Source organism: Plecotus auritus (assembly GCF_963455305.1).
Source record: "Plecotus auritus genome assembly, chromosome: 8".
NCBI lineage: Eukaryota > Metazoa > Chordata > Mammalia > Chiroptera > Vespertilionidae > Plecotus > Plecotus auritus.
The window spans coordinates 5,803,292-5,815,914 of record NC_137782.1 but is presented as its reverse complement, the minus strand read 5'-3'; the positions used below and the strand labels follow the sequence as shown (position 1 = coordinate 5,815,914).

The 12,623-nt window shown below is 50.0% G+C and overlaps 1 protein-coding gene across 3 annotated transcripts in view; it reads left to right on the top strand.

Annotated features, from left to right (window-relative positions):
* GAREM1 (GRB2 associated regulator of MAPK1 subtype 1) overlaps nt 1–12,623 on the top strand; it is a 175,395-nt gene that overhangs the window by 136,590 nt on the left and 26,182 nt on the right. For 2 of the 3 annotated variants that reach the window (XM_080685356.1, XM_080685357.1), the window contains one exon: nt 5,122–5,252. In XM_080685356.1, coding sequence (XP_080541482.1) covers nt 5,122–5,252 — 131 coding nt within the window. Of the gene's footprint in view, nt 1–5,121; nt 5,253–12,623 lie in introns of those variants that run through there. The other variant, XM_080685358.1, reaches the window with a different exon arrangement.

Below are 12,623 nucleotides of genomic sequence, written 5' to 3'. Positions count from 1 at the left end.
CCCCACCAAACCATAATTTTAGGAACTAATGATAAGTGATGTAGGGAGTCAGATTTTAGAGTGGGAAACGCTGCGTTGTAATATTTCAAGTTTGTGTTTTTAATTTTTAAGTTATGCTTAAGATTAGCAGAAATTTCAAATATTGGTAATAAGAAAATGAACAGAAAATTCACAGAATATAAACTATAAATTGCTTCATTTAAAAAAAAAAACACAGCCAAAACCGGTTTGGCTCAGTGGATAGAGCGTCGGCCTGCGGACTGAAAGGTCCCAGGTTTGATTCCGGTCAAGGGCATGTACCTTGGTTGCGGGCACATCCCCAGTAGGGGGTGTGCAAGAGGCAGCTGATCGATGTTTCTCTCTCATCGATGTTTCTAACTCTCTATCCCTCTTCCTTCCTCTCTGTAAAATATCAATAAAATATATTTTTAAAAATATATAAAATAAAATAAAATAAATTTTAAAAAAACCACAGATCTACCTTTTTAGTAAAAGATGCCATTAAAACCCCAATGAGATACTATTTTTCACCTATCAGATTGGCAGTGACAATTTTTTTCAGAGCATTAGGAAGGGTATGGGGAAACACGTTAGTAGTGGGAATATGAGTGGGCAGAGCGTCTAGAAAAATGAGTTTGGCAATAACTATCACCAATAAAAAAGCACTTCCCCTTTGGCCCAGCCATCCCACATCGAGCCGTTCCCACCAGTGTGCTTGCATTGGGTACACACACTTCAGCGCAGCTAAGCGTGTTCAGTTCAGCATCACCGTGGCTGCCAGGACTGGAACCGGCCTGGATGCCCGTCCACAGAGGGCTGGTCACCTTCGGTGTGGTGTTTGCACAATGCGGAATACAGGCAGCTCTTTAGGAACGAAGCAACTTTTATGGGATGATCACAGACTACGCAGAAGGCCACCGCTTGCTGTTCAAAGAGCGGCATTATATGCCCTAACCAGTGGTCGGCAAACTGCGGCTCGCGAGCCACATGCGGCTCGCAAGCTGCTGTTTGCCGCTCTGTTGACTAATGAGTTTGCCGACCACTGCCTTAGGGAAAAACACTTAAAAAACATTTTAATAATGTACTAATGTCTTTAACCTGAAGTCAAAACTTCTGGGTAAGGGTAATGCCTTACGCAGTGGTCGGCAAACTCATTAGTCAACAGAGCGGCAAACTGCGGCGGCTCGCGAGCCGCAGTTTGCTGACCACTGCCCTAACCGGTTTGGCTCAGTGGATAGACCGTCGGCCTGTGGACTCAGGGGTCCCAGGTTCGATTCTGGTCAAGGGCATGTACCTTGGTTGCGGGCACATCCCCAGTAGGAGGTGTGCAGGAGGCAGCTGATCAATGTTTCTCTCTCATCGGTGTTTCTAACTCTCCCTCTCCCTTCCTCTCTGTAAAAAATCAATAAAATATATATTTTTTTAAAAAGAGCGGCGTTATGTGTGCTGGTAGATAACATCAAAGACCATGTCTGCACAGAGGTGGCAGGGAGCCCTGGGGCTGCCGCTGGGAGGAGAGCTTGGGATGAGACTGGAAGGAGACTTACTTTCCTCCGTACCCTCTGGGACTGACATGTTTGGCAAGAGCACACCTTAAGTCATCTTGAGATCTCTGCCCACTACTCCAGAAAGGGCAGCTGCGTGGCTCCCCAGCACTGCCGGGCCTTCATCCGTTGTTGGTGGACGTGGGCGTTCACACAGGCTGTCCAATAGGCAGTGATGGCCGGGGCCTTTCCGGTAACAAGATGCTTACCTTTTAGCTGGCAGGCCGAGCCCCCGGAAACTGCTGCCTGCCTGCCTGCCTGCACGCACACATGAAGATAGCGATGCAAGAGAATGTGTGTGTCAAGGTAAAGCTGGAGGATAAGTGCGGGCTCCTGTTCGGGTTTGTTTGCTCCCTGAAAAATCTCAACGGCTTGGTGGTTTCTATGACTTTGGAGAGCGGTTCCCTCCTTCCCATTTGCAAATGGCCCCGTGGCCTTAAGGTCCCGTTCCTCGAACCAGATTGCATCTCATTTACACGATGGGCTCGAAACCATCTCAGTTCAGGGCGGGGCCCTGGCTCAGAGCGTCCCAAGAACAGAGACGTGAGAAGAATTCATTGTTTGTTCCCTGTTTGATAAGCACCTGCTCTGTAGCCAGGCTGGGAGCGTCCCACTCGGTAACACAGACCTGGTCGTGGCGTTCCAGCATCCCGGCGTTCCTTTCCCGTAACCATGGCAGCCACGCTCAGGGCGCTGTGGTGTCCTGGTGCCGTGTCTGGTGCCGCTGCTTTGTCTTCTGTTTCGTCCTGTTGTGCTGGTTTACGCGGCGTTTCCCACTCCCGGCGAGGAGGGAGATGCCCGTGGAATGGTCCACTTGAGTCCTGGGCCCACGGATGGATCCTCAGGCCTCCGCTCTCATTTGTTTCTTTTTATTGAGACACAAGCGGACACTGCGGGCGGGCCAGGGAGCAGTTCGGCCGGAGCCGTAAGAGAAGATGGGCCGCAGACTGTGCTCGCCACCCGCCAGGGTGAGAACCAGGGAGGCACAAGTCACAGAGCCCCGTCTGTGCCGCAGCCCGGAGCTCACCTCCCACGAACCAGGGGCTGGGGCCTCCCAGCCAGTGACCTGAACCTGCCGGACCTGAACTTGACCTCCTCTCACGCTCCCTGTTCTTCCTACGTGCCTTGGCGTCATTGGCTCTCTCTTCGGAATCAGCAAAACTGGTTTCCACGTCGCACTCCTTTTTACTCTGTCTGAGCAAAAAAGCGTGTGCCGGCTCCTTGGACGGGAGCGGAGAACCTGGATACCCCAGCAGGACTGGGCCTCTTCGCTACACGTCGTGCGCATCCACGCTGAGGGAAACCCCGGTGATTGTTCTGAGCGACACACACCAATGGATGTTTTCCGGATGGCACTTATTCCTTGTCCCCATATGAATGATGCAGCGCCCTTTGGAAACACGCATGAAAGCCGTGCAGTAGGGTGCCCATCTTTGCTCTGTCAACATCACCTTGGATGTATTTAAACTGGACTAGATGGGCCTGTCGGGGGGTGTTGCATTCGCTCCTGGGGGCCCGGGTCCTGCAGCTGGGACGGCTCTCCGTGGAGGCGTTTCAGGAAACCCTCAAAGCTGCTGCAAGACAAGCCGCTCCTCCCTCCGAGCGTGGCGTGTGACAGTGACATCTCAGAACAGATGTTCCAGCGACCTCCAAGTGCTTTTATTTGGTGGCACAGCCTCTGCTCTTCATGAAATGGTCTGTTAAGAAATTAGTTCCCCCACGTGGGGCGTGGGGGAGGGGGGAGTGGGAATGTGTTATGTCCATTGATTTCGCATCTGGCAGGGAGCTGGCTCTTAACGCCCGGATTGTCCCCAAGGTTGAATGGACGTTGGGACGTCCAGGACGCAGCAGCCACAGAGAAGAGGGTGACACGGTAGCTCAGCATCTCTCCCAGAGTGCCTCGCGTGGACTCACCCGAGAGTGGCGTGGTCTTTTGTAGGAGAAGAGGGGCTCAGGGCAAGGTCCTAGCACCCTGGTCTTGTAAACTATGGGGAGAGAAGGTGGGTGTTCTTGTCAGCTGGTGGTTTGCATTGTTCGCCTTGTAAAATCCACCGTTAGAGTTCACACTTGATGTCAGACTCCCACTGAAGGGAAAGCGTCCATTCTCAGGGAAACAGGGTCGGCTTAGTTCGCGGTCTCAAGGGCCTTACAAGAGACCTCGGCGTAACTGTTCAGGGGTGTTGGCGTGTAGGCCTGGTCGTCCTCACTTCTGACATCTGTCTGCTCGTCCCCACCGTCATCTATACTGTGCACTGCTTCTAAGGGACAGGGCAGCAAAGGCTGTGGCCCTCGGGCCAAATCCGACCAACCTCCTGCCTGCTTTGGTAAATAACGTTTGATGGTGAGCAGTTGGTCTGACTTGTTTACATATCGCCAGCGGCAGCTTTGGAGAACTGACCGAATTGAGTCGTGGTGACAGAGACTACTTAGCCCACAAAACCTAAAATATTTACAGAGTACGTTTGCCAGCCCTGCACATTAAAAGTCACAGAGAGCCCAGCCCGTGTGGCTCAGTGGTTGAGCTTCGACCTATGAACCAGGAGGTCACGGTTTGATTCCCGGTCAGGGCACATGCTCGAGTTATGGTCTCGATCCCCAGTCGGGGGCATGTAGGAGGCAGCCCATCAGTGATTCTCTCTCATCATTGATGTTTCCGTCTCTCTGCTTCTCCCTTCCTCTCTGAAATCACTAACAAATATTTTTAAAAAATAAAAAGAAGGTGCCAAGCGGCTCGTTCATTAGAAGGAGGCGCACCCCCTGCACCCCGCCAGCCTCTCTGTGCACAGGCTTCGTGCCCATCCACGGCAGATCCCCCGTTAGAGCAGCTCAGGGAGTCCCCACATCGCCCACGTGGAGTTGAAACCGAGGAAACCAGAGAGAGCTGAGGGGCCGCAGGATCGTTTGGTGCTACTTGTGAATGTTTGGCATACTCACCTAAAACATGAGCCCCCGAAGCCGCTCGGCCTTGGTTTGAGAATGTCACGTGTCTGGGTTATCACCACGAAATGACTGCACGACTTGCTGTGACAGACAAAGTGAGCAACACAGAGCAAGTTGTTACTTGGAGGTCAGATTGCCAGTGAGCATCCGTTCAGTGTGATGTGGGTCCTCTGGCAACAAACTCTGAACGTAAGCAAAGAAGAAAGTACACGCCTGTGCTTGTTCTTTTTTTTTAAATATATTTTATTGATTTTTTACAGAGAGGAAGGGAGAGGGATAGAGAGTTAGAAACATCGATGAGAGAGAAACATCGATCAGCTGCCTCCTGCACACCCCCTACTGGGGACGTGCCCGCCACCAAGGTACATGCCCTTGACCGGAATGGAACCTGGGACCCTTCAGTCCGCAGGCCGACGCTCTATCCATTGAGCCACACCGGTTTCAGCTGTGCTTGTTCTTAAGCTGGTGTTTAAGAAAACCTGCCCTGGTCTTTTTTTTGTTTTGTTTTGTTTGCTTATGATAATGATCAGAAGCCTTTGACAAGAGGAGAGGGAGTCGGGAAAGGGGATGCCGCCGCCACGGGGACAACGGTCCCCCGTAAACATCTCACCTCTCTCCTGTTGATCGTGTGTTTCAGGCCAATTCAAGCTGCTGGAACAAGACCGAGACATAAAGGAGCCCGTGCAGTATTTCAACAGCGTGGAGGAGGTGGCCAAAGCGTTCCCTGAGCGCGTGTACGTCATGGAGGAGATAACGTTCAACGTGAAGGTAGCTCGGGAAGAACCAAATGTTTACCCTCACTAAAGCAACTCAGCTTTCAGGCCATTCTGTACCCATCTGGGCCTCTCAGGAAAAGGCCGTCTCCCTGTGAGGGGCCCTTGTCCTCTGAGGTGTCCGTGGCCAAAACTGGTCTTTTAAGAATTGCTTTTGCTGTAGCCGACCAGATGCCCAGACGGGTAACTACGCCTCATTAGCCCTATCTTTTGCTAAACTGTTAAGGCCGATCAAAGGTTGTCTTTCTCTCATTTGGACTTTATCCCCTAATATGTAATAGTTGTTTGGCCAGATCTCCTGTAAGGCTGATGCTGTACTTGTAGGAGCTGGTAAAAGGCATAGGAAGACCCGGCCGGCCTGGCTCAGTGGTTGAGCGTCAAGCTGTGAACCAGCAGGTCACAATTTGATTCCTGGTCAGGGCACATGCCCGGGTTGCCAGCTCGATCCCCAGGGAGGGGTGTGCAGGAGGCAGCCGATCAGTGATTCTCTCTCGTCATTGATACGTTTCTCTGTCTCTCTCCCTCTCTGAAGTCAATAACAGTGTTCTTGTAAAAGAACCATAGGAAGGATCTAATACGGTTCACTTATTTGGAGAGACTTCAGAGCACAGCCTGGGATGGACATATGTCCTTCCGTTTTTCAGAGACTGCCTGTATCAGGACACACAGGGGGGATTAGTGTATAGGATGTTGCCAACGGGACTTGACTGGTCCTTGCTCATCAGAGAAAAGCGAAGTGGTGTTTACGGCGCTGTGTTCATTTTGCGTTTGGAAAGGGACTAACCAGAGAAGCCATGCCGGCATTGAGGTCCTACCTTATTGCCTACAGATCCTCTGCCTTTTCCTTAGCAGCACTGCATTCAGGGACACTAAGATATCTCAGACAGTGTTCACACCCACAGGAGTTTCTGTTGAACCCCATTTCAGCAAGAAGTCCGACTGAGTCCCATCCTCTGAACATGTCGAGGTGTAGAGGGCAAGATGCGTTTTTCTTAGCAACTCACTGTCTGTGACAGACAGACTGCGTGCATGCGATCTTAGCCCAAAAATGCAGCGGGGTCTTTGGGGGTGAATCACTCCACCCTCGCTTCTCAGGAAAGAGGGGGATGCTCAGATAGCCTCCTTTTCGGAGACGTGGTTCTGTCCATTTCATTGACTAAGCTAAGTCTTTCTCTCTTCCAGCTCTAAAACACAGCTGGCTGTGGTCTGCTATCTTTACGTTTATTATTAACACCGCTGAGATTTTGCGTGGCCCGGTATTCAAGACACTTGTGTTCATTTACATTGAAGATCTGTGAGAACACCTTCATTTTTAATCTTACCGAGAGTCGTTGGCCAGAAGTTAATCAAATCCTATTCCATTAGTGCCTTGATATGATTTAAATGTGCCCTTAGAACTTATATTTAGAATTACCTAAATGGGAAAGAACATCATTTGGAAAGGAAAGCTAGTAATTTTAAACACTTTTCTGAAAATATTTCATGGATTTTAAAATAAAAGATTTAGAATTAAAACATGAGCCTGGCCAGTGTTGCTCAGTGGTTGAGTGTCTACCTATGAACCAGGATGTGACAGTTTGATTCCTGGTTAGGGCACATGCCCAGGTTTTAGGCTCCACCCCCAGTGTGGGGCGTGCAGGAGGCAGCCCATCAATGATTCTCTCTCATCATTGGTGTTTCTCTCTCTCCCTCTCTCTTCCTCTCTGAAATCAATAAAAATACATTAAAAAAAAACAAAACATTTATTGAAACACAGCCACCCACATACACTCAGTATTGTCTGTGGCTGCTGCCATAATATAGCAGCGGAGTTGAATAGTTGCAGCAGAGACCATGGACCAAAGCCTAAAATGACTACTATCGCCCTAACCGGTTTGGCTCAGTGGATAGAGTGTCGGCCTGCGGACTGAAGGGTCCCAGGTTCGATTCCGGTCAAGGGCATGTACCTTGGTTGCGGGCACATCCCCAGTAGGGAGTGTGCAGGAGGCAGCTGATCGATGTCTCTCTCTCATCGATGTTTCTAACTCTCTATCCCTCTCCCTTCCTCTCTGTAAAAAAATCAATAAAATATATTTTTTAAATAAATAAAAATAAAATAAAATGACTACTATCTGGCCCTGTAAGAAAAAGCTTGCCCACCCCTGATGTAGAGCATAAAATCATCCTAAAGTGAGTTTCACGTTCTCAAAAAATTCCCCACCACGGATTATTCCAGTTTCTATTTAGTGCTTTATAGCCAGGGTCTTCATATAAAGAATATCAGATCTGTTCCTTACTGTTATGGTTTCAGAAATACCCCTTCACCTCAAGTGCATCTTCTTACACCAGGACGGAGTAAATTATTTCCCATGTCTTCCGGCCTTTCACACTCAGCCGGGCCGTGATGAGACGCTTCCCCACACCGTCATTTCCTGCCGTCAAAATGATGGCTAACAAATTAAGTCTTCATTTAACCCTGCCTTTGTGGTGACCTTGGTGGAGAGAGGGTGGGGAGAGCGGCCTGCGGGTCCGCGCTGGACCACGTGCAGCTCTCTGGACGTGGGTGAGAGGCCCTGACTCCACTGCGGGCGCCCCAGGCCTCCTGCAGGACAGTGACGGCTCTCAAATCCCGAGGGACCCCGACACCCTGATCTGGATGCTGCCTCGTTGCTATTTTCAGTGCAGCTCCTGAGGCCCACGCTTGCCACTGTTCCGGCGGCGGCAGCTCCCCAGGGGCACGGGAGCGAGTTTGGGTGGTCTCCGCGGGGCAGAGGTCCCCCTCCAGCCGGCACTGGCCTCTTGAGAAGCATTCCCACGTGGCCCGGGGCGGACGCTGAGCTGACAGCCCTGTCGCCTGCGTCTCAGCCCCCGATTCCCGGCCTCGGCACCTGCTTTGGGCAGGGGTGTCCGTGCCCAGCAGCAGAGTTGCCCTCGTGTGGAGTGAGGGCGTCAGGCTCGTCTTTGTTAACAGGAAAAGAATCGTACACGATTCAGACAGCGTCCGTGAGAGCTGGGCTTCCCAACCCTGAGACACGTGATCAAGAGTAAAGAGATAAGCCCGGCCGGCGGGGCTCAGTGGCTGAGCATCGACCTAGGAACCAGGAGGTCAGGGTTCGATTCCCCGTCAGGGCACAGGCCCAGGTTGCAGGCTCGATCCCCAGTGTGGGGCGTGTAGGAGGCAGCCGATCCATGATTCTCTCTCATCATTGATGTCTCTCTCCCTCTCTCCTTCTCCCTTCCTCTCTGAAATCAATAAAAAAAATTTTTTTTAAAGAGTAAAATGATAAAATATTATCAATAATCAGCAGGGTGGACGTTGGCAGACATCGAGTGTTTGTAATCATTAAACTGGAGGCCTTCCTCGTTGCCTCGTCCTTCTCCTTTTGACAAACATGAACACTAGGAAACAGATGTTAGCTGGCTTCACTGATTCACAAGAAGCCACAAAGCTACTTAGCCAGGTCTCCTAACTCAGTGGTCGGCAAACCGCGGCTCGCAAGCCACATGTGGCTCTTGGGCCCCTGGAGTGTGGCTCTTCCACAAAATACCACGGCCTGGGCGAGTCTATTTGGAAGAAGTGGCGTTAGAAGAAGTTTAAGTTTAAAAAACTTGGCTCTCCAAAGAAATTTCAATCGTTGTGCTGTTGATATTTGGCTCTGTTGACGAATGAGTTTGCCGACCACTGGCCTAGCTCAATCCAGCCCCCTCTCCGCTCCCTCCCATTCTCCCTGTGGGTTTGAGATGAGGCTTGGGACTGGGACCCGAACACGCTTTCACATTGACACAAGAGCTTACACACTTACTTTGTTGTCCATCTAAATAAATGTTTTCAAGCTCTGTTACCCAACCAGATCTTTTTGGTTTTGTGTTTCTGATACACAGGGTTTGGCGGCTTTTATGAATGTTTTACATGCAGATTTGTACACCTTATTTCATACCCAAGTATCATACCAATATTTTAAAAACAAAATCCTACAAGTTAACTTGATGTTTTGTCCCTATTGGCATCGGTGTAGTTTCTGATTAGGTTTACCTGTGTCAGAATGAACCCCTTCAAAAATACTGCTGTGAAGTATTAACCCGGAATATTAACGAGTATTCACAGAGAAACAAGACTAGAGGTGGGTTCTGGCATTGTTAAAGAGACGCCGAAGGGGCGGGCATGCATTGCTGAATACATACGCAAAAGTTCTAACGTTGAATCGAATTCATGATGCTGAGTTTGGGGATTTTTTCCCCCAAGGCTTTCGAGTTACTGGGAACCAGCCTCCTCCCCGCCCCCGCCGCCTCCCAGTCGTGGACTTGACGCAATCCGTGTGCCTTTTCACTTAACCTATTCGTCCCCCTTCAGAGCTGAAGAAATAACGCTCTTTCCCCTCCGGCCAACTAGTTAGACCGTGTCCTGTTTCCCTCCGAATAGCAGTTAACAAATTAAACATATGTCCTACTTCTTGACTCCTTTTCGCAGAGCAAACTGCAGGCGAGGCCTTGGAAACGCATTACGGAGAGGCCTTCGGCGGCTGGTGGCTCTGGCCCGGTTTGTCTTCTAAAGGCGGGCACGGCGCCCGGCAGCCTTCTCTCGGCGGCCTCGGCCGTCGCCCTGTAAAGTCATCCAAAAGAATGGTGCCGACGCATGGATTGCTCTTTGGGGAGTGTTTGGTTTTGTTGTTTTGTTTTCAGAGCATAATCATAACCATCGTCCTCGTTTCAAGTGTGTCCCTGGACGTTCGGGAAAGGACCCTCCTGGCGGTGGGGGACACCCCCCCCCCCAGAGGCGGGGTCCCGGTGCGTTTGAAAAGGACGGGGCTCCGTCGTGTAATGGTTAGCACCCTGGACTCTGAAAAGGACCGGGCTGGTTCGCTCGGCAGCCTCTGCCGCCTCTGGGGCCCTGGGGCCTGAGTCATTCCGGACAGCCAGCTCGGGGGTGGCTGTAAATTTGAACGAAAATCCCGTCCAAAATGACTGTCATTTCCGTCCGGTTTCTTAAAACGGGTTGCAACTCTCTGCCATCTTCGACGGAAGTATTTGAACAACACGTAAACCTTCTTCCCGCCTCCTGAGACGTCGCCTCTGTAGGGGGTGGTGTTCTGCAGCCTCATCTAAGTGTTTCTGTTTGTTGCCTCCTGTTGGGATACTTGCCTCGGCCGTCTGTGTTTCTAGTTTTCATTTTCACTTCCGTCCCACTGGGGCTGGAAGCTAGTCACCACGGTGGACGGAATTGTGACGAAGTGGGAGGAGCACGCTGAGCCCCGGAGGTCCTTCACGGTTTTACTCGGAGCCCCAACAGCAGCCGCTGCTCAGAGGCCTCCCACTGAGCGCAGCGCCTCCTTCTCGGCTCTGCAGCCGGGAACCACTTACCGCCGGACGGGGTGCGTGTGGTTCTCGGAAATGCGTCATTTGGCGAGTTCGTCGTCGTGCGAACATCGGAGGGTGGACTCACGCACACCTAGATGGGAGAGCCTGCTGCACACCTGGGCTAGGGGTACAGCCTACGGCTCCGAGGCAGCACGTTACTGCACAGAACAGCACAAGGCCAGATCAAGCACACGGAAATGATGCACCAAGAGAGGTGGCAAGCAGCAATAAAAACTATAGAATAGTAAATATATGTGTAATAAAAATCGCTAGTAGAGTAAAAACCCGTAACATAGTCATTTATTGTCGTTATCGAGCACATAAGTGTACGTGCTGTCATTTTAAACAACTGGCAGTGCTGGAGGTTTGTGACACCAGCCTCGCCAAAAACACCTGAGCGATGTAGTGCGCTGGGAAGATACAACAGCGATGAGGTCACTTGGCAATAGGGACGTTTTAGCTCCATCATAATCTTGTGGGCCACCGTCATACATTCCATCTACCCTCATACATGCCATTCACCCTCATACATGCCATCCACTCTCATACATGCCATCCACTCTCATACATGCCATCCACCCTCATACATGCCACCCACCCTCATACATGCCATCCACCCTCATACATGCCACCCACCCTCATACATGTCATCCACCCTCATACATGCCACCCACCCTCATACATGCCATCCACCCTCATACATGCCATCCACCCTCATACATGCCATCCACTCTCATACATGCCATCCACTCTCATACATGCCATCCACCCTCATACAAGCCATCCACCCTCATACATGCCATCCACCCTCATACATGCCATCCACAACATACATGCCATCCACCCTCATACATGCCATCCACCCTCATACATGCCATCCACCCTCATACATGCCATCCACCCTCATACATGCCATCCACCCTCATACATGCCATCCGCTGTTGCCTGAAACTTCTTTATACGGTGCAGGGCTGTACTCACAGAGATCAGAAATTACCATTTGCTAAGCAACCTGAATTTTGCTGTGTACGAATGAATTTTAAAAATTAAAAGTGAATGAATCTAGAGGTAGCTCATTTTTACTTTTTATGTTCAGTCTTTCTGACGATGAGTCAGATGTCATTTATTTTTAAGATTCATTCCGGATGGTAAATTGGGTACAGTGTGAGGTTAATTATTTCAGCGTCTGAAGACAGACGGGTGCTTTTTATGCCATCTGAGATCTCAGGCCTCTGGAGAACTACCCACGCGCACGGCCTCTGGTACGCATCACACATTAGATCATCGCCGTTGTACTTGCCATCCTTGCCCTGTTTCCTGTTTTTTAAAAAAAGACACTCGAGATTGACATCTACTGAACTCTTCGTGCGCTTTCTCGTTTTCTGCCTTTTTCCCAAAGGAACGAGTTATAAAATTGGAAGTTTGGGGAGCAATGTGCTAATATTAATTAAATATTCTCTCTTTATACATCAATCAGATCAATCCTGATTTTTTTTTTCCCAAGAGCTGAAATTTTAACCTCTGTGATAGAGCTGATCTTTAGAACAACTATTTTTAGAGAACAGATTGCCTATAGCCAGAACCATCAGAGAGAGAGAGAAACTTTACATCGGTGTTCTGCAATGTTGCTTGACTGTGGGCTGTTCCTTCTGAATGGTATTGTGAATAGTAAAACGCTGATAGTTTCCTGGATTAGACCTATTAGAGTTGTTTAGATAACACACTCTGAATTACTTCCTCTCAGGAAGCATTGAAACTGGAACTGTTATCCAGGCGCGCATACCAGAGCACTTAGACAGAACACATTGTTTCTTTGGCTATTAAAAGAGAAATAAAGAGGAAAGGAATTATGCAAATAAATCACATCTGTAGAAACCCGAGGAGACTCTTTGGCTCAGCTGCCAAAGGAAGAACATTTCTTTATGAGCTTCTTCATCTGTCACCGGCGGTGACCGCAGGATCTGTGGGTACGTGAGTCTCATTGTTTATGCAGAGCTGATGGCTAGCATTGAGGAGGACGTCGGAGTGGGGA